Source organism: Lygodium microphyllum, chromosome 15 (assembly GCF_053477565.2).
Source record: "Lygodium microphyllum isolate KBCC chromosome 15, Lygodium_microphyllum_v1.1.10, whole genome shotgun sequence".
In the NCBI taxonomy this organism is placed as follows: Eukaryota; Viridiplantae; Streptophyta; class Polypodiopsida; order Schizaeales; family Lygodiaceae; genus Lygodium; species Lygodium microphyllum.
This window is the reverse complement of record NC_141149.1, coordinates 133,927,395-133,953,367: the sequence shown is the minus strand read 5'-3', so window position 1 is coordinate 133,953,367 and position 25,973 is coordinate 133,927,395. Positions and strand designations below refer to the sequence as shown.

General features: G+C 42.3%; 1 protein-coding gene across 4 annotated transcripts in view; it reads left to right on the top strand.

Annotated features, from left to right (window-relative positions):
- The first annotated feature begins 9,940 nt into the window (after positions 1-9,940).
- Positions 9,941-25,973, top strand: part of LOC148025096 (Metallopeptidase M24 family protein) — a 170,229-nt gene continuing 154,196 nt past the window's right edge. For 3 of the 4 annotated variants that reach the window (XR_015693401.1, XR_015693402.1, XM_087694805.1), the window contains exon 1: positions 9,941-10,392. Coding sequence is in view for 1 of the 4 variants with exons in the window: in XM_087694805.1 (XP_087550931.1) it covers positions 9,997-10,392 (396 nt within the window). In the remaining 3 variants the exon portion in view is untranslated. Of the gene's footprint in view, positions 10,393-11,019; positions 11,176-25,973 lie in introns of all 4 variants that reach the window. The other variant, XR_015693403.1, reaches the window with a different exon arrangement.

Genomic DNA, 25,973 nt, shown 5'->3' with positions numbered 1-25,973 from the left:
CTTGTCGATCAAAGTAATGGAGGAGGTGATCGCGGCTGGCAGCAGCCGACTAGGCCAAAAATGGCTGGATGACAGGGCAAGGACCCCCACTCTGTGGAGCATGGAGGAAGCAAAATTTTGGCAAGACAAAGTGTACAAAGTGCCACACACTGTAAGGGGCTTCGACTGCCAACCCCTCTAGAGAAGGCGAATATGCAATACCAATGTGCTCGCTTGGATGGCATTTTGCAATACCCTATCCTACGAGAGGAACGACCCCACATTCATGGCGTATCCTCATAGGGTAGGCGTGGATTTTGTCGCCACCCTCCATGGGAGGCATGACTTCCCCGTCATCTACAATTCCAACGCCACCTCCTTCGAGGACGCTCTACTTTTTTATTTAGGAAGCCTAACCGCCTCCATGACGCGCTTCCTCACTGAATTCTCCTCCTGTCCCGATCCCGCTTTCATAACCACGTGTAATTACCTTAGGCTCCTTAAGCTTCTACTTAAGCAAGATCCGGCACCGCAAGAAAATGGCTTGCCTCCCCACTTTTTTGATCCTAATGCTATTGATAGTTGCACTATGGCCCGCTTAATGATGAGAGCTAGCCTACTACCTTCCTTTTGCCTAGCTCTCCTAGAGGATATGAGCGACAGCCAAATCACTAGGTGTAATCACCCCTTCCTATCTACCACCTCTCTCCACGTCTGCATGAACCTGAAAGGGTACATGCAAAGCTACCAATTTTTATGCAAATCCATCCGCCCTCCCTCCCTCCCCCCTCATTCCAATGATGAGTATTAGACTTGGCTATCATACTCCTGATGTAATACTACCCCTAAATGTATCCCAAAAAAAAAAGAGAGAGAAAAGAAAAAGAAAAGAAAAGCACGATCACTGCACCTAGGGGTCCTTAAGTTAGGCGTGTTTGGTGGCTTCGGTCGGCTGGCTCTGCTCCTAACCTCCTAGCCCTTTTTGCTCCCCCACGTCACGCTTAGGGCACATCAAGGGCAGGACACACCCAGGGAGGTAACACTCACCTATGGTTAGACCTGTCACCCTAAGCCACTGGCACCGCACCCCCTTGGCACAAATGGGGTCCTCAAGTGTGGGACATCACCCGGGCTCGCCTGCGGTTAGACCCACCTCCCCATTCAACTAGCACGAGCACAATGCACCAACACGTTGAGGAAAGCACTCCCCTTAGGTAGAGCACCGGACCTTCTTCTTCAGGCACCCCAAAAGCGCCAAACCACCAACTTCGGAGGCCCTCCTCCACCCATGACATCCAGTGAGCTGCTCCGACGAACATCATTCTTGTGCTTCCACAAGCACGTGAGTCAACATGTGGCCCTCATCCTTACACCAACGCCGAAGTGTCATGGGAGTGGCACCCGTCTAGGAGGGGGGTAATGTTAACCCCAAGTCGAGATGGCAGAAAAATGGAGGAAAAAGTAAAAGGAAGATGGAAAAAGAGCAAAGACACACAGGTGGCCTCTAAAGATGAACCGGGGCAAAAATCGCAACCTTAAATGAAAAGGCGCCTCAAAAAGCTCGAAAAACTCTTGTAAAAGAGCGCCAGGCTCCCTCCTGTGCCAATTGTAAAATATTAGATGGGTGTAGGCTAGAGGCACAAGGCTAGAAGAGGGAAATGGAAAAAGGACCTTGCCACAATAGCCGGTCATGTAAAAAAGAGATGGGTGCACATAGGATTTTAGGGTTTGTATATATAAAGTTCAAAAAGTGAATAAGAGATCATTCTTTGGTGTGTGGCAACAAGAGTCTTCTTCTTCTTATCTCCTTCTCATCTTCTTGCTTGTGTGTGCTCTTGAGAGAGAGAGTGTGAGAGTGTGAGGGAGTGAGTGTGTGAGAGTGAGGGATCAAGAGGGTGAAGCTCTTCACCATCTCCTCTTCTCTTATTCTCTTCTCTTCTCTCTTCTTGCGCACACGGCTATGGAGGATGGAGCTTGGAGGTGGAGGAGGCTTGAGGATGCTTGAGCTAGCATCTAGGATCGTGGAGCTACCAGCGTGTGTGAGAGAGGAGGCAACTCATATCGGCACTAAGGTAAGCTCACTACACTCGTAGGATCGACGGCGCGTCGGCTAGGTGAGAGATAGCCATTAGAGCTCGCTTGGAACGCTTGAAACAATAAGTGGTCCATGGGTCTTGGCGGTTGAGCGAAAGCTCTCACATTAATTAGGAGGTGGTCAGAGGTTAGAAGTGGAATGCTAGAGATGCAAGAAAAGGGTCATGTTTCCCCAAACTTTCCAAACCCAATAAGGTCCATGGATTACAAGCCCTTGTGTAGTTAATGCAAAGGTGAATGCCACACTACTAAAGATTGTCCTAGTCTAGGTTATGTGAAGCCTAGCACCATTGATAATCGGCCGAAGGCTCAAGAACTTACATCCAATATAGTGGAATTGGACATTCCTGCGATTACACATGCCAAAAAAAGAGAACCATTAGCTTCAAAATAAAACAATCCACCTACAAGAACTCTAATTTGAGCTCCCCACAGAGCCACAAAATAGTACAATACAGGACAGTGTAGTGCAGAGCACTCCAATGCCACAAAAGAATGTAGAGATAGTCTAGGAGGCAAGACCAGAGGTCCAAGAGATAGAAGAGGTGGATGTAGAAAGTAAGAATGTAGTTTCTCATTGAAGAAAATTAAAAAATTAAAATGGATGTTTCCCCATTCCCTAGTTGGTTGGAGAAGACAGTCGACCCCATAAAAGAGTATGGTTTGGTTAAGGACTTGGATACATTTTGTCCTAATCTAACATTCTGACAACTGGTGATATTGTCTACTAGTTGCTCCAAAAGATTCAAAAGCATTTTGACACAAATACATGGATTGAGGATTGCCAACCCTACTACTACAGCCATGTCTAATAAAGCTCCAAAGCATATGAAAGAACTTCAATGCCTTCATGGATATTGATACCCTAGGAGAGATTGGTGTATGAATAGAAGATTGCTTCATTTTGTAGATGCACTGATAGATGGAAGTTGTACATATAAAATTATAACAGATGTTATGACAAAGAACTTGGGTATGTAGGGCATGCAACCGACTTAGTGGCTCATTCATTTGGCAGATTAGCCTGTAGGAATTCTTCTTTATGTCAAAACTACCCTAGCTAGAAGAGATTACTGCCTAGATGACTTCTATATCTTTATCCTACTCTACAAGCATTGGGGACACTTGCAACATGCTTTGATCGATGTCCGTACTATGAGAACTCCCTCAACCCCAAAATTCACCTTTGGGGTTTCTTTAAGAATTTTGTTGGCCCACATTGTCTTTGCATAAGGATAGCAATAGAACTAATGAAGATTGAAAAGATAGCAACTTTGCCAATACCAACCAAACTCAAGAAGATAAGAGATTTTCTTGCACACGTGGGATACTATAGGAGGTTCAATGCACATTTCACAACAAAGATAGCCCCCTTGCACAAGCTCTTGAGGAAGGATACATAATTCATTTGGGTGAATGATTGTAAAGAAGTAGGTCCTTATTAGGGGACCCATCTTGTAGCCTCTTGATTGGATGAATAAATTCCATGTTCATACTAATGCATAAGTCAAAGGATTAGGCACAATCCTATGCCAAAAAGGTTTCACGAGACTAGATCAAACTATTTAATATGCAAGCCTCAAAGCTACTAATAGGGAATGGAACTATACAATGATTGAATTAGAGTGTCTAGTGATGGTGTTTGTCTTGGAGAAGTTTTGCCATTAACTTGTGTCAATGCATTTCAAGTTTTATGTGGATCATAAGGCTTTGTCCTTCTTGATGAATAAAGCTAATGTGAAAGGCCACACAATGAGGTGACTGCTCATGTTCCAAGAGTTTAATCTTAAAGTGGTCACAAAGCTTAGTTGTTCCCATGTTTTGGCTGATCATCTATTGTAAATCCTTCAAGGTGAAGAAAAGGGAGTAAGATGATCCTAATCTCCTTGATGCTTCCTTGTTTTTGGTGGAAAATGTAAGACCTTGGTATGCAGACATTGCCAACCTCTTGGCTACACAGCAATACTCTCTTGAACTCTAGCTGAGAAAAGAAGAAGCTTCTCTTGGAACCAGCCCCATACACCCTACTAAGACGGAGCACTATATAAGAAAGGCAAGGATGAAGTGATGTGAATTAGTGTCATAGGAGACAAGATTGGAATCGGCCTTGAAAGATTTCCATGATGCGCCATGTGGTGAACACTTCACAAGAGAAGTGATGACCAAAAAAGCTCTACTTATAGGATACCAGTGGCTTACTATGTATAAAGATGTATATGATTACTACAAGTGCTGTGAAGCTTGGCAACGAATGTGAAAGTCCACCAAAACCACTCCTATATTGCTACAACCTATCCTTCCCTTAAAGCCATTTGAGAAATGGGACATCATAGATGCATATGATTATCGCAAGTGCTGTAATCCTTGTAAGTGAATGTGGAAGTCCACCAAAACTAGTGACATACCACTACAACCTATCCTGCCCCTAAAGCCATTTGAGAAATGGGGTATCATCTTTGTCAAACTTACATGTTGATAGGTTTAGGTTAGCACATTAAGGTTGACAACTAGGGATTGCAAAGTTAAGTTTGATAGGTTAGGTTGACAAGTTGAGATCAAAGGGTCAAAGGATGGTGTTGATGAGTTACATCAATAAGTTCAATATGATGAGTTTTAGTTTGACAAGGTCAACAAGTTTAGGTCATATGATGGCATTGACGAGTTAGATTGACATGTTTGGTATGATGAGTTTTAGTTTGGCAAGTTAAAGTCAATAAGTTTGGTCAAAGGTTAGCATGACAAGTTAGATCGATAGGTTTTGTACTAGTTTAGTGAGTTTTAGTTTGACGAGTTGAGTTTGACAAGTTTGAGATTTAAATATTTTAATTTGACAAGTTTAGGATGATGAGTTGAGATCGACAAGTTTTGGTTTGACAAGTTGAGATTGATGAGTTTAAGTTTGATGAGTTGGGGTTGACAAGTTTTGAATTGATAGGTTGGGTCTAATTACTAATAATTTCCCTTTACATAGAGACATAGAATATGCAATGTTCCAAAGTGAACAAGGACAATAAACTAGAAGGGACAAATTGGAGCAACCAATCCATGGCTTAGTAGTTGATTGTCACAATTATGATTTATGAATCATGTGAGTACCCAATTTAGTCATTTTTAAATCAACAATTGTAGTATAGAAATTACATTGAGTCCTTTGATCCTCCTCTCATGGTAGCCCCTCTTCCTTGCTTATGTTCTTTGGGGATCTTCCTCTTGAGGTGGCGATGGTTGCCTTCTTCTTGCCAATGAAGTGGTGTTATAGTAGCTCCTCTCCTTGTGAGGTGGCAATATATAGTATAATGGAGAAGATGGTGGAAAGAAAAAGGGTGGGTGGTAGGGAATAGGTGAAGATATAGTGGGGATGTCAACCAATTAGGTAAAGTTGGAGAAGCATAGGCAGAAATTGTGGTGGTGGTAATGGGAAGATGGTGATGAAGGTTATGGGGATGAATAGGTGACAATATTGGTGATACTTGTGGATGGCAATGTGGATGCCAAGCGGGCAATGACTTGGGTGGCTACCTCGACAACCAGTGGAAGTTTCAACCATTAGCAAGATGACTACTTCTTTTCAATACGGTTGTGAGAAAGTGGTAAGAGTGGAATATGCTGGTGGTAGTGATGGGTTGAGAAGGAGGCATGGAGAAAGGGATGGTGGTGTCAAGAGTCGTAGCTAACATCATGTCATGGGGAAGATGAGTGTGATGGTGGTAGCTATAGAACGAGAGCTCGGCCTTGGCGATGGAGTTGCAACTAATGGGCGAAGCTCGTATAGTTGGCGGCCACGACCTAAGTGGTGTTGATGTGGTTGATGCTAGTGATATTGGGTTGGTGGCATATCTACAACCTAATGGCAACTCACTATCTACTAGGGTGCACTTTCTACGGCCTATTGAAGGTGGCTTCAACAAGAGCAATTGTGTAGGGTGGCAAACTACATGCAAAGATGGGGAAGAAGGCAAGTTGCATCATTGTCTGATGGAAGGGATAAACCTCTTTAAGGCTCTCAACACATGCTTTTTTATATTAAGAAAGCTTGTTTCTTGTGTAGGTGTGTGTGTATTTTTTTAATAAATAAATTTGGTGAAATAACAATGTAGCGGGGAGCCCTTGTTCCTACACAAAGTATCAAAGGGGGTTTATAGGGATCATGGCTCCTATGTCCCAATTCTCACCTAGACACATTGTAAAGAAGAACTTGCAAGAAATACATATTTTCTTCTCCAAAGCTCATGCAATAATGTTCTCAAATTTTGTTTTTTCTATGGTTTAAAATGTTTCACTCTATTGCATTTCATGTCATGATTCAGAGAACTTTCTAAATACAATCTATAAGTTTCTTTATGAAAAATGAAGTGAAAGCATTAAACATCTATCGATAAAAGGAAAATTTAACTAACTAGTCATGCATGTTTTGGAATTGACACACACATGACCGCTCCCAATCTACATCACAATGTGAGTGAATAACTTCATAGCCTAAGTATGTCATATCTGGTATGATGAAACCACAAAATGTTGTGGCCACATGCCAATATTGGGACCATGGACACACCCTTATTAATTCAAGGGTTTCAATGCATAAAAAACGTAGCTTGCATTACATGCACTTTGAAAATTTAAACTTGACTCACTCTTATTTAAGGAAAAAGAATTACAACTTGCAGGGGGATGAGCTTTGCCCTCAATTTTGTATTGACAAATGTTCCCATAAAATAATTGCAACATGTTGGAAATTTTTAATGCTCATCATTTGTAGTTCTTGTGCTTGCTTTATTGAGCGGATTAACATCACCTCAGTCCAAAGTCTTCATAAGGTCCAAGAAGTCTCTAGAAAAATTTGAAGGAAAGGTTTTAAAAATATCTCCAAAGAAACATCATAAGTCACTCAAGTACAACAGTAAAAGTCAATCACTGAGCTACCTTGTACATGACAAAAGCATGTTCCTATGCTATATACAAAAGTGAATATGCTTGAACATGCTATATACAAGTGCAAAATACAACTCTTTTTTTTTTAAAGTTGTACAAAAGAGCTCATGTGTGGTGTTCCCATGCGGTGTACAATTACAATGTGTCAAATCTATAAGTGTCACTTGATTGCTTTATGTTAGATAAAGCAATTGAAGAGATCACAACATGCCAAAGAGACAAATGTATATCGGTAATAAGCCTCATATATTATGGTAGTAAAATTCCAATGAAGGTGACCTCTCAAGCACCCAATATGATTGCACACTAAAGATTGGGAATTGAAGATGAGCATGTTCTAAATAAGCCTCATATATTTATGGTAGGAAAATTCCAATGAAGGTGACCTCTTAAGCACCCAATATGATTGCACACTAGAGATTGGGAATCAAAGATGAACACGTTCTAAATGTACCAAAAAATGTAAATGGTGAAGAACTAGCAACATTTGTGGTTATGCAAAACTTGCCACTTTATGTTTACCAAAAACTCAATATTGTAGATGCATGGTTCCCTAGGCAATATTGCTCCAAACCTAAGATCATAGAGACTAGAGGCAATGGGCTATTGGTGAAGATAAAAACATAGGCATGCAAGTTTATAGAGTTGTACCATAGAGGAAAAGGTAGGAACTAGTGAATTTTATATTATTGAGAGGGCATTAGTAAAAGGGAGACCACATGCAAATATTTGCAAAACAAAAACCTTGCATTTGAAGGGGTTTTTACTTTTGAAAGAGCATAAGTGAAAAGGAGATCATTTGTGCATATCTACAAGGCAAGAACCTTGCATTTGAAGGGGTTCTTATTATGCCAACCTAGCATGATTGTAGATGTCCATGAAACATGATCGTTTTTGATACCCTATAAAGAGTTACCCTTGCCATCAATCATGCCTTATCCTTGATAAACAAGTGATAGATCTCATTGGTCGATGCATGATTCAAAATCAGCTTGTCCTCAATTTTTAGATCCTGGTTGATCCAAGTGAGGCTTTGGGATGACAAGTAAAGAAAGAGCTCAAAATCATGGCCAACAAACCTTGGTGTAGTGAAACCCATATCAATGACCTAAAGGACATCAAAGTTTGCCATGAGGATACAAGTGCATGGTTAATAGAGACCAACCCCCATATCATTGTATCATTCAACTTAGATTCAAGCTTGTTGTTTCCTAGGCCATGAAATGATTCTGCAAGAGGCCAAAGCCTTCAATGAGTTTTCTTGCAACCATTTATCCTCGGGATGCTGACATGCTTTCTCAAGGATCACTTTCTTGGAACAAACTAGATGAGTTAACAACACTCATAATTTGACCTTAATAGGTTAATCAACATTATAAACATGCCATTCTGAGGCTTGAGGACAACCATTATTATGTAAAATGCCCACTTTTGCAAGGAAACCTTGTCTTATAAATGAGCCATGATTATCTCTTGTTTTCTATATTGTGTATAATCAACTATGATCCAGACATTCAAATATTATGCAAAACGTTCCTTCATTTCTTGAACTAGTACTAAGCAACATGCATGATATATGGGAGGTATTTGCGTAGTCGAATAGCCAACACCTTTGCAAAAACCTTATACTTATCTCCCATCATTCAAATGGGCTATAAATGTTTGAAGGAGGAGGGGGAGGGCACATTCGATAACAACTCAAGTGTTCCACTACCAAGAACTGGGCAAAATCCTCTTTATCCAAACTTCCTAAGATATGATTATCAAAGATGATTTCAACAAATCCGTAGATTCTCTTAAGAAATCATTTATGATGTTATCCCAACTAGAGCTATTGCCTATAGAGACGTGTGGGAGGACATGGTCTACCCAACCCTCTTTGATATTATGCGGATTTAGAGTCACATTCATAGCTTGCCAAATCATCGATGAGACTTCACGAGTTTTAGGTTGATGCTATGCCCAACTCTCACTAGTGATTGTGGACGTCTTGAAAGTAAGAGGAGCATGATATGGCATTTAAAAAAACCTCTCAACAGACTAAAACTGCAAGTATTGCTAGACTCTTTAAAGTCAATAAGAGTGTGCTATCTATTGTCACCCTTAGGTATGTTGCATAGGGTAAAAGTGTTGATAAGGAGCTACCTGCAAAGGCAAAGCACACCACACCCCAATTTAGTGATAGTTTTGCACAAAAGATGCAATCTTTAAAAGCCATTTATAGTTATGATAAGCTTAATGTGGGTTGAAAATTTACACCAAGTAAAAGTTTTATGTATTTTTGGACTTTGTAAAAACCTTTAAACAATGTATTCCTTTCATTTACTTGGAATAATGTTATAATGATCTAGATTCTAAGTACATATGTCATTTGATAAACACAATCTTAAACAAGACATACTATTTGACAAATGCAAAAATTTTAAACTTGTTTCGATGAGAAAAAATGCCAAGAAATAGGAAAAATAGACGTCAATTTTAGGCAGTGAATGTCATTTTATTGGCTCTTCATTGTCACTCTTCGTTTATAGCTAGGTCTATTTAATAAAAATAGCAAAATACCCTAAAATTTCTAATTTGATTCGAGCGCCATATGATTTATATTATTTGAGTACTAAAAAAAATCGAAGTAGTTGAAAACATTGAATTAGGAAGAACTTGCAGGGCTCTCTAGGAACATTTTTGGTAGTAGATACAGAAAAGCTTTTAACTTAAAAGTTTAGAAAGGATTTTTTGAGAATTCCAATTCATTTTTGCAATAAACCTCGGGTTTTTGTGAGCACTGCGATATGCAGCGGTCATTACTGGAAGAAAAGGATTAGATCTCGCTGGTCCAAAGTGCAATCCTTTTCATTAATACTTCAATTATTAAGCCCGTAAGACTCGATTTTCCTCATCAAAGCGCTCTTTTAATACGTCTATTGATTCACCATTTCAATAAACTAAACCGATCAATACGGCACAACAGGATTTTTGCTCGGGGGCAACACAGAAATGAAATCTCTCACTCGTGCGCGGTGCGCCATGGCTGCCACCACCCCCCCCGCACTCGTCTGGTCTCCCCCTTCCAGACCATTCAATCTCAGGAATTTCAACCCCGCCATCGTCTCTGCGGAGACATCGAAGCTCCTCACCTGGTCGTGCGCCCTCCCGGCTGCAGAAGAATCGAAGAGGAGGACGAGAAGGAGGGGGAACAGCGTCAGCAGGATATGCTGCTGCCCGGTTTTTGCAAGCTCCTCTTCTAGGCCCTTCCTCGCCGAGCCTTCGTCGGCTCGAAAGGCCTCCAAGAAAGCTAGCCCTCCCCCCGATGAGAAGCTCGTCAAATTGAGAAAGTGCCTCGAGACTGCTGGCATTGAGGCCTATATCATTCCTTCCGAGGATCCTCACCAGGTCTTTTCGTGCTTCTTATGCTAAATTATAGACATGGCACTGCCGAGCCATTGGCAGGTGGATTCACATGTACATATGCACGTGCACACCGCCCACACACGCATGCACACGTGCGCATGCACACACCTCCCCTCCTCCAGAAGCATGGTTACGTGTTCGTACTCTGATGTATTCTATTCCTGTATATAAGTCACTCATAACTTTGTGTGGAATCAATCCATTTTACACAATTAATGGTCTTTTTACTAGCCTTGGTGCATTTCAGCTTTCCTATTCATGCTTATGTCTCATGTTAACACACACATACATATCACTTCCACACACATGCACCCGTGTACACACACTCGTGTATAGATATCACCTGCACACCCATACACACCCATGGACATGCTTAGGAACAATTTTTTGACCAGCACAATAGTGTTAGTCAGATGACATGTTATCATTCTCAGTTTTGATTCGAGTTTTGATCTCTAGTAACAATATTGGCGTGTAACATGTTGTTTGGTCCCTTTGCTAATTTAGGGGAAAATTTCTATCAAACGTAGCGAGCATCTCCATGATGAATTTGCTGTTGCTTCTGAGGCCCTTGACTTGGGTGATTGTTTGTCTCGCTTGTATGCTTAGGTGGCTTCTACTTTGTGGGATATGCGAGAACCAAATTGGGGATAGTTACTTGAGTTGGCGCTTACTCTCTTGGAGGAATATGCCAAGCATAACCATCGAGCTATTCTTAGTTGCACGGAGGAGGAGATTTTGGATATACAAGTGCATATTTAGGAGGTTCTTTGCTCATTTTTTACTTTTCACGAGTGAGGCATTATTCTCTTCACTGACCGGATTCCCATGCTTGCTAGGATTCATCAATAGTTGACATCTATCCTTTAGATTGATTGTGTAGAGGAGACTTTCATTGGTCCGTGTGGATTCTACAAGGTTGTGTTTCTTTGTACTTCAGCATGGGATCTTCTCCTCAATAAGCAGGCCCTTTTCTTTAATAAATAGTTGATGTATATTGTCTCATCGCGTCCAATGGTAGATTTTCAAGTTTTACTCAAACAAGAATGTCCCATTTGGGTGGAAGTGGAGAGTTTCCTAGCTGTTTACTAGGCCCTTCTCAAGGATGCAATGGTTGCCATGAGCCATGTGTTGGTACCCCCAAGTTTAAAGGTAGCCAATAGAAACAAACTGTGTATGTTGTGGGATACCGCCAAAGAGAGACCCAATTGGTTGTGCCTCAATTGTAGCGGCATGTGGCCCTCTTTGGTACTTTCGCTAGTCATTGTTGCTTGTGTGGTCAACTGGGTCATTTCATGGTCGAATGTTCTAACCAAAAGAGCACCTTGGTGGATCAGCCCATGGATAAGGACGAAAACATGGCTCCAACTTTTACCCAACAATGGATTATTCATCCCATTCAGTCTAAAGGCAAGCAACTAGCTTCTTCTTCAACTTTGAAAACACAAGGATGGGACACAATAAGGGAAAAGACTTTTGTGTCCATAGCACTTGCTAATCCTTCTTTGCTTTCACAGGCCCCCCTCCATAGTTATTCGCGTTGCCGGCATAAATTCTCCAATGCGTCTTCCCACCCTTGCCAAGGATCCACTGCCCCCCAAACAACAACCACAACAACAACAATTGAGCTAGTCATTGCTATGCACTTGTGGCCCTCTAGTTCAGCTGGTCTTTGATGTTGTTGATAGAGTTATCACTCCATTGGATCGCAAGTATCCAGGTTCCACCACCCATCCTCCAGACGGGCGTTCTTCCTTGTGGGCCGAACATCAACGACCCAATCCCTTTGTAGTACTGGGAGACTTCTTTGAAGATGGTGTATTGGAGACATTGGCAGCAAAGGCCCAAGTCAATGCAACCAAATCTCGTAAAAAATCTTGATCCTTTGTGAAGTAGATAGTCTAGCTCAAGCATGCCTCTTGCACTTTTGTCCTTTTGTATTTGCTGGATCTGTTACGTTTGGTCTATGCATGATGGCCTAGAGCCACCGTGCATCTTGTAATCTTACACTTTTTTTGTAATCAATACAATAACCTATTATGAGAGAGAGAGAGAGAGAGAGAGAGAGAGAGAGAGAGAGAGAGAGAGAGTGTGTGTGTGTGTGTGTGTGTGTGTGTGTGTGTGTGTGTGTTATTGAGGGTGTTTACTGGGGGTCTTTCCATTGGGGATATTTTGTGTACTTGCAAGATCCTCTATAACCCTTGTATCTTTTGCACTGCATGCCATGAGATCCCAATTCATCTCTTCCTCTTTTGCCCTATTGTGAGATAGATTTAGAGTTCGTTTCCCATGTGTTGACCTTGGTGACTCAATAGTAGGCACCCATCTGTTCTTGGATCATGGGCAAGATGCCTTCTTTGCCACTTTGTAGTTAGATCATCCTTGCCTCTTCCATTTTCCTAGATGGATGGCTCTTTGCACATTTAGTGTACTTGTAATGCCTTCATTTTTGATTCGGCCTTAGGTATCCGTGGTCATGTGGCTTGTCTTCATGGATTATTGTTATTGCAGATCTCTTTCATGATTTAGCAGGATGTGCTCCTCGCTGATGTGGCTGTTCCTTGGTTGTATATTGTTCGCTCCACTCTTGTTGTGCTGTCCACATGATATTTGAGTGATGTGTTTTGGTGGCCTTTTGGTCCCACTTTAGTATCCTCTTCTTTTGTTCCTTAGCATGGTGTTTTCATAGCCCTGGCTTCATGAGTGTTGGCTGCTAGTCTTTAATCATGCTTGGATCGCTAGAAGGTGTGATGTAAATACATTAATTCAAACTTCTTCACACACACACGAGAGAGAGAGAGAGAGAGAGAGAGAGAGAGAGAGAGAGAGAGAGAGAATCCTGAATATTGATGGGAGGTAGAATATGTAATGCACGTGGCATTGCCCACATACACATGCTCATATGCTGGGCAGGTGATGGGATAGGTAGATGATGTGGTAAAGAGCCTTATGACAAAAGGATTGCACAAGAGGTAGGTCGCATGTGTAGCACCAGCAAAACATGGTGAGATAGGTCATGGTGATGGCATGCATGATGGTGGGCAGCAGGTTGTCAAAAATCCTTAGTTGGCTGACCAGATTGACACATTTGAAATAAATGTTTTGATGACATGGTAGAGTAGGACAGCCTTATCATTAAAAGTGATGATATAGGTTAGGCAAAATTGCAAAACAAGAAAAGATCGATCAGCTATGCGATTTCTAAATAGGATAAAAGTGCATCGTAGGGTCTTTAATGAATCATCATTGTGGTGGAGACAATGTGATCATCAAACACAGACTTCTCCTCCTTTTGTTCGTGTCTACTGTGAGTGGTGAAGAGAACTCTAGTTGGTGATTTGGAGTGTATGTGAGGTTAGAGATTCAGAGTGTTTGTGGCAGATTGCGGCTAAGAATGATTGAGGATGGGGGTGTGGTGTAGAAGTGCTATCCAAGTTTGGATAGTAAGGTGGGTTCAAGGAAATGAAAAGAAACGTGTTGGTTCATACTTGGGCTCTTGGAGATGATACTTATATAAGTCTCCATTAACTGCTGTAGTAGAGGTTTGCCTTTTTGGATTCTCTTGTCTTGTGTTGAGTTGTGCAGGTTGGATTGTGAGTCTTACAATTTGTACCTAAGCCAACTCTTTACGATGGGCGAGGATCGATTGGATGAAAAGCTTTCGAAACTTTTGCTTCTTCTCTATAGCAAATTGCAAGGATTTGCTTTTGCCGATTTGTATGAAGATGCTTTGGATACAAACTTGGTGATGCAAGTGGAGCTAGTATGAGTGGCTGTGGAGGCAACACACTTGGAGGAAATAGGAGTGACTGTGGAGGCAACACACTTGGGGGCTGTATCACTTTGCAAGGGACTCACTATTTTTCCGAGCTACACGACTCCTTCTCATTTGATGATGACTCAGGATTGAGGGGAGTTTGCCAACTATGGTGGGCTTGCATCACAACTCCTTGCTAGCTAGCAACAATAGGGCTAGCACCATTTGGGTTTGGGTTTCCCCATTGCCAAGTTCACATGGAGGATCGAGACATGTTGGTTGGGAGAGCTCACCTCTTGCTCATGTTTCTGATACCTCCAATCTTTCTCCATGGGTTGTCTCGGACCACCTTGAGTGTTTTTGTCCCCCTTCTGTGTTGATCCCTACTTGTTTAGCGGGTCTTTGCTATTAGCCGTCATGTCTCTTGCACAAGTCATCTCTTGCTTGTGAGCCTAGATGGGGTTCTATGGAAGTAAGGGAGAACATCATCAATGCTATTGCAACGATACAATTGTTGTGGGAGAGGGATCACAAGGTTATGATAGGATAGTGGATGCCTTTCAAAACCATGCTATTGCAACGATACAATTGTTGTGGGAGAGGGATCACAAGGTTATGATAGGATAGTGGATGCCTTTCAAAACCATGTGGTAGGGAGCTATGCAAGACTTTTGATAGTAAACCCTCTCCATGAGAGTCTTCCAAGACTAGCTTTGGTGGCACAAGCCACATGTAATCGATTTGATAGTGTTTTTGTTAGAAATCAATGGAGTCTTGTGGAACGTTTGTGGGATGCAAAGCGAAGGGATACAATAGGCCCGATAATTGGGCATGCTTCAAATGGAGACAGTAGACGGCGCAAGCTTATGCTTGAAGATTACCTTGATAAGGGCAAGGACTAGTTCTTTATTAATTGGTGTGGATGGAAAGGGACATTAGGAGCTCTAACACTCAGTTTGTCATGTGTCTTGACAAAGGAGGCAAATTTGTCTTTTTTAATCGGTTTTAGGTGTGTTCACACTAGCTGTTGTTATTTTCAAGTGACTAGAAGCTGCGTTTACATTGGTAGATGGGGTGATCAGCCTTTTTAGTTGGTGACCACAATTTCTTGATTATTTTATTACTGATGATCAGGTCAGCCAGCATCTTTGGCATCGGTTTGACTATATCCGCCAGTTTCTAGCATTTTTGGCTATTTATAGGTTGCCTCCAGTAGCTGGTCATTATTATGCTTTTCAGCTTTCAGCACACTTTGACATTTAGGGACTCTTCTCCTTCTTCCAGTGCTGCCTTCCATCATCAGCCTGATCCGTTGGGCTGTGTAGAGGGACTGATAAGTCCACCTTGTATTCAGCTTTCATTCAGAGTGCATTGCAGATTTTCTTCTTCCATTCTCTTCTTTTCTTGCAGTCTGTCTCTTCCCTTCTCTCTCCATGTTTGTGTTCCTCTTCCATTGCATAGTCTCACATGGTATCATCGCCAAAGTGAGGAGTTGAAGGTTCTACATAGAGAAGACCACACTCAGCTTGCTATTTGGAGCAGATTTGTTTTGAAGAATGTAGATTGTCTACCTTGTATGGGCCATCTACGAAGTGTGTGGGGTTTCTCATGTAGGGTGTAGCTGATTTTCCCTCCGTTTGGGCAGCTTGACACCAAAATGTAGGAGTTTTTCGTGTGTTTGCAAGTCTATTTGAAGAGTTATGAATTACTAGTTTGATAGGTTTGATAGGTTTGATTGGTAGTCCCATTAGTCAGATTGTTGTGAAGAGCAACGCAAAGATTGATGCTCAAAGCCATGTTCTCACTTTGATAGATCGAGGAGATCAGAGCACCTGTCTCTTCCCCCTCTCTTCTCTATATGTTTCTCACAAGGTCCATACTACAGGTCCTTGCATAGTCGTTATGGCCCCCTTTTGTTCTAGTGCGTGTGCTTCCTTCTCTCCCCAAAGAAGGTCGACTTGATGGTGTGGATTACTACCTTTGGTCTTGCAAAATGGAGTGCATCCTTCACACCTATGACTTGTGGGAGTTTGTTACTACCCCAATCCCTTGTTCAATGGAGGATCCCTACATAGGTTCTATGATGTACCAAGCAACACTTTGACTTGATTCTCTCTCTTCATGAATTTGAAAGATTCTATTCTTGTGCATGTGCATAGACTTTGGACCTTAGTGGAGGTGTGGATGAAGCTCTCTTTGCCTTGATTCTTTCTCTTCATGAGTTTGAAAGATTCTATTCTTGTGTATGACTAGGTGAAACCTGAATGGGCAGATTTTATGGAGGCCAATATTAGTGAGGAGAAGGTCTTGTCTCTTTTGGCTCTCGTAGGAAAAGCCCAGGTTGGGATGGCTTGCCTAATGAATTATCATCTACATATGTGGATCAGCTGAAGGACCCATTGGCCCGTCTTTGTTAACAAAGTTTGGCTGTCAGGCTACCTCCCTCTCTTTATCTCTCTTTGTTTATCTCTTTCTTCGCATCTTTCTCTCTCCTTCCCCTCTTTATTTCTCTCTCTTCCCCTCTCTTTCTTTGTCTCTCCCTGTATTTCTCTATTTTTATCAATCTATTTTTAATTTCTTATTATCTTTATTTTTATTTATTTTTCCCTTTCCCTCTATTTTTTATCTTTTGTCTCCTCTCTATATTTCTATTTCTCCCCCCTCTCTTTCCCTTCGCATCTTTATTTCTCTCCCCCTCTCTTTGTTTCTCATCTCCCTCTATCTGTTTTTTTCTCTCCCTCCCTCTCTTTATCTCTCTCCTTTTCCCCTCTTTCGTTGCATCTTTATTTCTCTTTCCCTCCTCTCTTTGTTTCTCTCTCCCCTCCCTCTCTTCATCTCTCTCTTCCCCCTCTGTCTTTGCATCTTTATTTCTCTCTCCCCCCTCTTTATTTCCCTCTCTTTATCTCTCTTTTCTATGCTTTCTTTGTTTCTCTCTCTCTCTCTCTCTCTCTCTCTATTTTCATTTGTCTATATTTTATATTTTATTTTTTTTCCCTCTCTTTTCTTGATATTTTTATTTCCTCACCTCAAACATTGAAGCAATGGAGGCCCATCTTTGTTATTGGATCCTTATATAAAATCTTCTCCAAAATCACTTGCGAATAGCCTACAAAAAGTTTTTTTGCAGCTGATTCATCCACGATAGTATGGTTTTATCAAGGGATGCAACATCATGCACAATATTCTCAATGTTTTGCAAAAGCCTCTGACCAACAAGTTGTAATGATCCAATTGGATATTGAGAAGTCATTTGACCATGTCAGCTGGTCATTTTTACGACACTTAAATTTTTCTATGGGGCCTTGAATGGTATGTCTTATTGATACAATAAGCATTGATGCAGTAGTGCGGACTCGAACTTTAGAAAGGAAGCAAATTCCTTGCAAACAAAGGTGCTAGCTACTTCTAGGCTGCTTGATTGGCTTGAGAAGCAATTGCAAAGGGCTATATTTAATAGAATGGCGAGATTGGGCCTCAAGATGATCCAAGATGCTATTATCCTTATTCTTTTCGCGACATTTGTTAGTACTTTCAAATTCCGAGAGATTACTCTGGTCAACCTTGGAGGACTGCCTTTAGAGACACTTGCCCTTGCCTACTCCTTTACCCTTGTCGCCATGGTTGGATTGGGCTTTTGAAGCGTTCAACTAATCAAATTTACCACAAAATGATGGAGGTTAAGAGATGGATTACTGAAAAAGCTAATAAAGTTTGGTTGGTGCATGACAAGTGCGGCTAAGTGGAGGGATCACTTGCTTCACTTATGGAAGCCAAAGCTTCCCTCTGAAGGGAAAGTTTTTATTTGGAGGCTTCTCATTGGTGGTCTCCCGCGACAGGCAAGCAATGTGCTGTGGGCCCGAAAGATATCCCGAGGTAGATGCATCTTATGTACTACTTGTAACGAGACACTGATTTATCTTTTTATTTCTTGTTCAATTGCCAGACAGGTTTGGGACTTCATTTCTAGAGTGTGGACCTCATTGATAAGTCAAAGAATCATGGTGCATTCTTGGGTCCTTGGCAAGATGGCTTCTTTAGGCACGTTGCAGTGTCATCATCCTTGCCTCTTTCACTTCATGTGATGGACTGCTCTTGGGCACATTTGGCGGACTAGAGATATCTTTATATTTGATGCGGCCTCGGGTATCTGTGGCCATGTGGGACGAGTGCGAGGCTTGCTATTACGGTAGATGTCTTTATATTTGATGCGGCCTCGGGCATTTGTGGCCATGTGGGACGAGTGCGAGGCTTGCTATTACGGCAGATGTCTTCTATGATTTCAGTTGGTCTCATTATTGGAGAGGTGGCTGCTCCATGTATGGACACTGTTCGTTCCACCCCTGTAGTACCGTCTTCACGATCCCCTTCCTTCACTCCTATGGATTGCTGCTTGATAGCTTTTTAGAGAGTTTTTGTTCATGTATTGTGTTCTTTTGTTAGGCTTTTGGCTTAATGACAACTATTGCCATTTTGTTTGGTTGGCTTGAAGGTCTCATGTATCTGGAAAAGGCTATGATTGTGTTTGGTTGGCTAGAAGGCATGATGTAAATATTTCTATACATTAATTCAAACTTCTTTCACAAAAAAAAAGACATTGCGAGGAGCTCGTGAGGTTGTCACATGGGTTTTTGCCTTGTGCATTGCGACCACCCTTGATTTGCTGCGACTTGCCTGTGCCTTGTGTGCGTTGGCCTTCTGTCTACCCTGTCGGCTTGGGAGATCTGTGCCCTCCTCATCTTCAAATTGCGCTTCCCTGCGTGTTGTGGGTAGGCCCTGTTTCCCTGCAGAGGTCGCGAGACATTCTGCTGCAGCCTGTTCACGTCAGCCATGTAACATTTTGCCACTGTTCCTTGCCTATGACCAGAGAAGAGATGCTGTTGTCGCCTGTATGTTGGCCCTTGAATATATATATATATATATATATATAGAGAGAGAGAGAGAGAGAGAGAGAGAGAGAGAGAGAGGGGCAAAGAAGGCCAGAGAAGGCAAAGCAGAGCAGAGTAGATCAGATCATCGAGTAGTGTGTAGAGTAGAGCAGAGCGAGGAGAGATGAGATTAAATCAGATCTTTTGGAGCAAATGATAACCTGTGTACTTTGAGAGAGAGAGAGAGAGAGAGAGAGAGAGAGAGAGAGAGAGGCAAAGAAGGCGAGAGAAGGCAAAGGAGAGCAGAATAGATCAGATTATTGAGTAATGTGTAGTGTAGAGCAAAGTAGAGCAGAGCAGAGCGAGGAGAGATCAGATTAAATCAGATCTTTTGGAGCAAACGATAACCTATGTACTTTGTTGCTACTACTGCAGTCCTATCTGAATTTAACACCACTATTATCAATCAGTGGTGGACGCTTTGGGGCCCAATTCGGATGCTGAAGAGGGGGAAGAAATCGTTCCATGTACCGAGATGGCAGTCCCCTGTTTCGAAGATCAACCTGGTCCTAATGCGCAACCGCTAGTCAGCAAACATGCCTCTGATGCTTTGATGGAAGTCCTTGAGGAATCTCTACAAGATGATCACCAACCGTGCTCTTATGCACAAGTCATGTCTACCATTGAGGAATCACAAGATTTAGACTAGGAACACTTGTTGGAGTTTGCTAAAACGTTACTGGGAGATTATGTCCAGCACAATTGTGAGAGCCTCCATGTCTAGGATCAAGATGATGTTTTGGAAGCTGCTGTGGATACAAAGACAGTCCTGCATTCATTTTCGGCATTTTATGAAAGAGGGGTTATCGTTTTCTTTATAGGCTGAATCTTGGTGCTTTCTTGGATTCACCACTGGTTGAATTTTCTTTTGTTGGGTGACTGTGGAAGAGATTTTTGTGGGATCATGAGGCTTTTATGAAGTAATGTCAAAGTCAGCCACGCTCTGTGATAATCTCTTAGCCGAAGTGCCTTTACTTTTTGATCGCTGCCTTGTTCATGCTATGCCTTGGCGACCATTGACCGATTTCTAGCATGTGCCCAGTGTGGATAGAAGTGGAAGCTTGCCTTGCTGTGAACTGGCTTTTGCTAAAGGAAGCTATGGTAGCTATTGGTACGATCTTGGTGCCTTCTAGTTTAAGGGCCACAAATTGTAATCACATGTGTATGTTATGGGATACCTCTCACAAGAGGCCTAATTGGTTGTGGTTAAATTGCCCTAGCATGCCATCATTGCATTTTCGTTTGAAATGGGGCACCCTTGTTGGCCATTGTTTCTCTTGTGGGAAGTTGGGCATTTTATGGTTGAATGCTAGAAAAAACATGTAGCTGTAGAGGCTAGGAGTGTCCCGACCAAAAATGAGGATCTTATGGTTGACAGTCTTCCGGATGATGAGGCCCCTGCCGGGATCAATGTAGACAAGAGGAAAAAGCCTCGGCAATGTTTGGATCACTCGGGGTTGGATGGATGTATGCCCTAAAAAAAGCAAGAAGAGTACTGTTGACTTTTTAGCTACTATGCCTGGCCTTGTCCAAGACTCTCTATGTATCTATGTTCGACGAAAAGCTAAGGCTCTTGAGGCATATCCAAATAATGACACAGTCTCTTCCGCCCCTTGGCCACCTTCTGCAGTGAAAGGTTATGCGAACCGTTTTAAAGATTCGCTAGTGCAAGGCTTCCCTTTGACACATGGGGTAAGGTGATTACGCCATGGGATCGCCATTATCCAAGGTCTATCCCCAAAAAGGGAGAGGATTCCTCTACCTTAAAATTGGCAAGTCAGAGGATGAACTCATTTGTAGTGTTGGTTGATTTTCTTGATTAGGGAACTCTTGAATTGCTAGCATAAAAAGTTAAGTCTAGGCAAAGCCAGTGATCTTCTTTGTGTGAATAAGTATGAAAGTTGCCACTTGGAATGTGTAGTATTTGCTTTGCATAGTGAGCAACATGACATGTGGCGCATTCTACTCGATAATTTGTTGGATGTTTTGTGTGTTGTTGAGCATAAGAGTCATGATGATGCAAGCAAGATTGTGGACTGCCATAGGTTTCACTTATTTTATGTTGGGGGCTTTGCACAAGATTACTCTAGTGTGCTTATGGTCGTTCATGAGATATTTCAGCATTCAGCTAGCCTTGATTAAGAATGATGTGTATGGTCGTTTTTCAATGGTTGAAATCATGTTTGAAGGGGAGGTCCTATGGTTGGTGGGCCTATGTGCCCCTTGGCACTTGGTAGACTAGGTTTGTTGATGGGAGATTTCAATATGTATACTGATGCATCGTAGTCTAACTCTGAGCATTCAGTGATGGATGCTCTTGAGAGTCGTGTTTGGCATGAGCTTGCTTTGAATGTTCTTAAACAAGATCTTTGGTCTTGGCTTTGCCCATTAGATTTGGGATTCATTTTTCACTCGGTGGAACATATCACTATCTGGTCTAGACTGGATGGTATCTTTGTTGTGCATGATGATGCCTTCATGCTAGAGATCTTGGACATGCAAGTCTTGCAAAGCTATGCCTTGTTGGACCATTTTTTTGTGCAATATGAGATGCTTGTATAGTTGATGGTTCCTTTCGCGCAGTTTTTGGGCAAGCTTCCATTGCGCTTCAATTCGTCTTATTTGAAGCATCTTGTTTTCAATGGTTATATGGGGCAATTGCTTGACCGATTTGCGTCAGATTTCCCGTTACGAGGAGCTTACTCCTTTGAGCAATTGATTGGTAAAGAACAAAGGGTCGCCTGACCATATGGTGTCCATCATCCATCCCTTTGCAAAGAGCGTCGACGACAGGCGGCAAAGGGACTATTAGCCTTGGTGCATTCATTGCTTCTTCAGTCCGCAGATGATACATTCTTGTCCTCATTGGCTATGTGATTGGTTGGTCTTATCTAGTAGTTCCATTTGAGATCTTATTAACATGCTAAATTGAAACCTTTGACTGAGACAATTTGCAATATGCCTCTTGCCAGTCTCATAAATTCTTTCGGGGGCGCATCCTTCCCTTGCCCATGAGAATATGGATGTACAAATGGGAATTGACTATGCCAAGCACTCTAACTAGGAGGTGGTATTAGTGCAGTTGGATTTAGAGAAAGATTTTGATTATTTGAACTGGTTCTTTCTCTCAGAACTGATGTATACTATGGGTTTTGGGGCTGCATATGTCTTAGTTGATCTGTACGATCAATGTTGATGCTTCTTCTAGGGTTATGTTAAATGGTAGTGTTATTGACCCCTTCCCCCTTGCACGTTGGGTCTGACAGGGCTGTCCATTGAGTCCTTTGTTTTTTGCCTTGGTAATGCATTCAGTGCTCATCATGTTATCCCATATGGTGACCACTGGGCAGTTGGCAGGTTTGTCTCTTCCTTTTGGACAGCATTTTGCTGCATAGTCACTAGCAGACAACACCATCATGATCTTGGATGCAAAGAAGGACAATCTTTGAAAAGCATTCGATGTTTGGACGGTGTTTGGGAGTGCTTCTGGTCTACATGTTAATGCTACAAAGTCATCCATCACTAGCTGCACTAAATTTGACATCTAGTCCTTGGGATAGTAGGGGGTGGTGATGCCTCGTGGCAATGTTGTTAGATATCCTTTGGGTGTTGATGTTTGGTAAAAATACTTGTTGGAATGGATCTCCCGAAAGATGGAGGCAAAATTTATCTATTGGAAGACACAGGTGTTGCCCTTTCATGTACATGCCAAAGTAGCCCAAGCCATCATGCTATCCACACTTAACTACTTTTTACCACTTTTGCCTTGGAACACCGCTTCTTTGAATGCACTTACCAAACATATTCGTGCTATGTTGTAGAAAAAGGACTCCTTGCATGTAGGTATCTCTTGGATTTCTTGCAGCCATATTTGCACCCTGAAAGGCATGGGTGCTAGGGCAATTTTGGATATGCAAACCCATATGGTGGCTCTTCGTTGGTCACTCTTCAAAGCAATGCATACTAATCGTCATCCTTGGGTCTTTATAGTCCACTTGTTTTTGGAAGACTGAGGTATTGTACATGGCAACATCAACATATAGGCATCATGGTGACACGTTCTTAATTCTGATGCTCACTTTTCCATATCTTTCTCCATTTTGGCGAATCAATTGGTTTCTTCTTGCAGGCTCGTTTTTCAAGAGGCCTGTTGGCATCTTGTAGATTATCATCTAGAGGCAAATTCCTTTCAGTTGGAGTTGTTGGTAGTGTTACGTTTGCTCTCTTGGGATGGGAAAGAGGAGGACATGCCCAAGTTCATTCGTATGCCATGTCTGGGTTTGTTTGTTGCGGCCACTTTGATGAGCCGTGGGGGGTTGATGTCGTTCCGTACAACTAGTAGGCTTTTTTGGATCCCTTGTGGATACCATGACTTGTGGGGCCGGATTGAAAGGTTGATGCAGCCTTTTCCTGCACTTAATTTGGATTGCCTTTGGCAAGACTAGGATCTTGCTGGCTGTCTTTGTCTTCCAAAGGCTTCAGCTAACCAAGTGTATCATCTCTTGATTAAGGACAAGCATTGGTTGGTTACTAAAGCCAATGCGATTTGGGGCAGCGGCCCATGTGGCAAACTTCATAGAATTGCTAAAGCAAGAATGTTTGGTCTGGGTGGAAGTGGAGGGCTGTCCAGCTATGTATTGGCCCCTTTTACTTGATGCCATGTCCAAGATTGGCAAAGTGTATCCTTGCTCATGAAAGGCAGAAAAGGTGCGAAGAACCTCATGGGTCTTCATTTGTGTGTCCAAAATCTCTTTTTCCATGCTATCAGGAATATCTCTATGATTATGCTCAACATACTCCTCCAAAAGAGAGTTAGCAAACTCTAATAGTTGCTCCCAAAGTGGCTCTTGGAAATCTGGCAAGGGAGAGGCCACCTGTGCATATGAGCATGGCAGGCAACCGGAAAATATTCATGCTTGCTGCGTCTGATAGAAGGTTGATCATCATGGGGTGACGAGGCCATCTCATCAATGTAGGGGACCATATATTTTTTTGATGTACCATCTTCAACATCCATGGCCTGGTCTCCGGCTTCAGCTGCTGCGGGAATTAAGTTAGTATGTCCCAATACTTGAGCTGCCAATAGAAATAGAATGTGCATGCTTTGGAATGCCTCTCGCAAGCGTCCCACTTGGCTACGGGTGAATTCCTGTGGTTTGCACACTTTGCATTTTTGTGTCAAATGGGGAGCCTTTGCGGGACATTGCTTCAATTGGGGAAAATTGGGTCACTTTATGGTAGAATGTATTGAAGCCAAAGAAGTGACAACACAAACAAATGAGATTCCTGCTGTTCAACATGATGGTACTACCATGCATCTAGATGCCTTGCCTGTGGAGGGAAATTTGGGCAAAGGCAAACAAGTGCTTTTACCCCTCATCGATTGTGTTCATGTCTGGCAAGAGGTGCAGTTAAAAAAGGAGAAAAAGTCAAATGATGTTCAGAACATTGGATCCTTGGAGGGTACATAGAATGCCCTAGACACCTATGTGTGATATAAGGACAAGCCTTTGTCCCAAGGTGTTGGTGTTGCACCCTCGAGCATTAAGGCAACCTATAATCCTAAGGCTTGACATGCGTCATTATTGTTGGGTATGACTCATGCCTATGCTCACAGAGGAGTGTTGGTGATTTGCGGTAGGACATTGGGGCACTTTTTACTCACCTTATGAGAGGTTTTTTCCCCCTAGTTATATTCTCTTTTATTTTATGTGCTTATGTTACGCAGTTTGGGCACTTATCTTGTTTTACACCTTTCGGGTGTGAATGCACATTAACAACCTTAAGGGTTGTACTTTGTACTTGCAATATACTCTTTGGTAATTGCACTAGGAGACGTGTCTTCACTCACTCACTCACTCTCTTCATTGTCAACTGTGTACTCTTAGCTGAGCTTCGATCTTGCCCATCTCACATTTGGTATCAGAGTATAGCTTTGCTTGGTCGTGATTAGCTTGGAGCTCTTGACCAGCAGCCCAGCTGCCCAGCTGCCCTTGACAGCAACCATCTACAGTCTGCAGCCCACGCCCTGTCCCTAGCTTCTGCTTGCGCCTACATTTTCGCTAACACATGCAGGACTAGACCGCAGTCGCCTATAGCGCCGGTTTTGCCACCGTTGTCGTCACCTGTAGTGGTGACTCATCTGCAGTGCCCAACGCACCGCCACCTGCTCCCTGTGCTTGGTCTGCCCACCAGCGCCACTTGCTCCTACTCCTGCTGTGCCATTAGCGCCAGGTTCACCAACGTGTCCTCCTGCAACTCGCCAGCATCCTCGGCTCATAAAGGAGGTAAAAGAGACATTGAAAAAAAAAACTTTGAATTTTAGAAAGAGGCTTCTTGCTCAGGAAGTCTTGTGTCTCAGACACACTTTTGGCAGTGTTTTTTTGGGCAGCGAGCCAAGAAATTTGGGGTTTTTTGGTATAGTGCAGGCATTGGTACATGTACTACAAGTTAAGTCTGAAATAGACTGAAGTTGTGCATTTTGGACAACAAAATTTTGGGGCTTTTATTGCACTTTTGTGCTACTGAGCACGTTTGTGCATTGGACAGTTTTAACAAAGTGTGACACAGACTTGTCAATTACAACATCGTGCATGCTGTAATTTCTGGAAACTTCTAGATTTCCAAGTTGTTCCAGTTTAGCTCTTGCTCTTGTGCTCTTTGAAACAATGACATTTACTATGGGCAATCAAAGACAGAGTGATGTATTCACCTATGTATCCAAGGAGGATAGATTGGATGGCAACAACTATTCTCCATGGTCTTTTATGATGAAGAATGTGCTGATTGTAAAAAATCTTTGGGATTATGTTAGTGGTGAAGAAGTCCGTCCTCGAGTTGTGGCTCCCACAACACCTCCTATAGGAGGACGTGGTCAAATA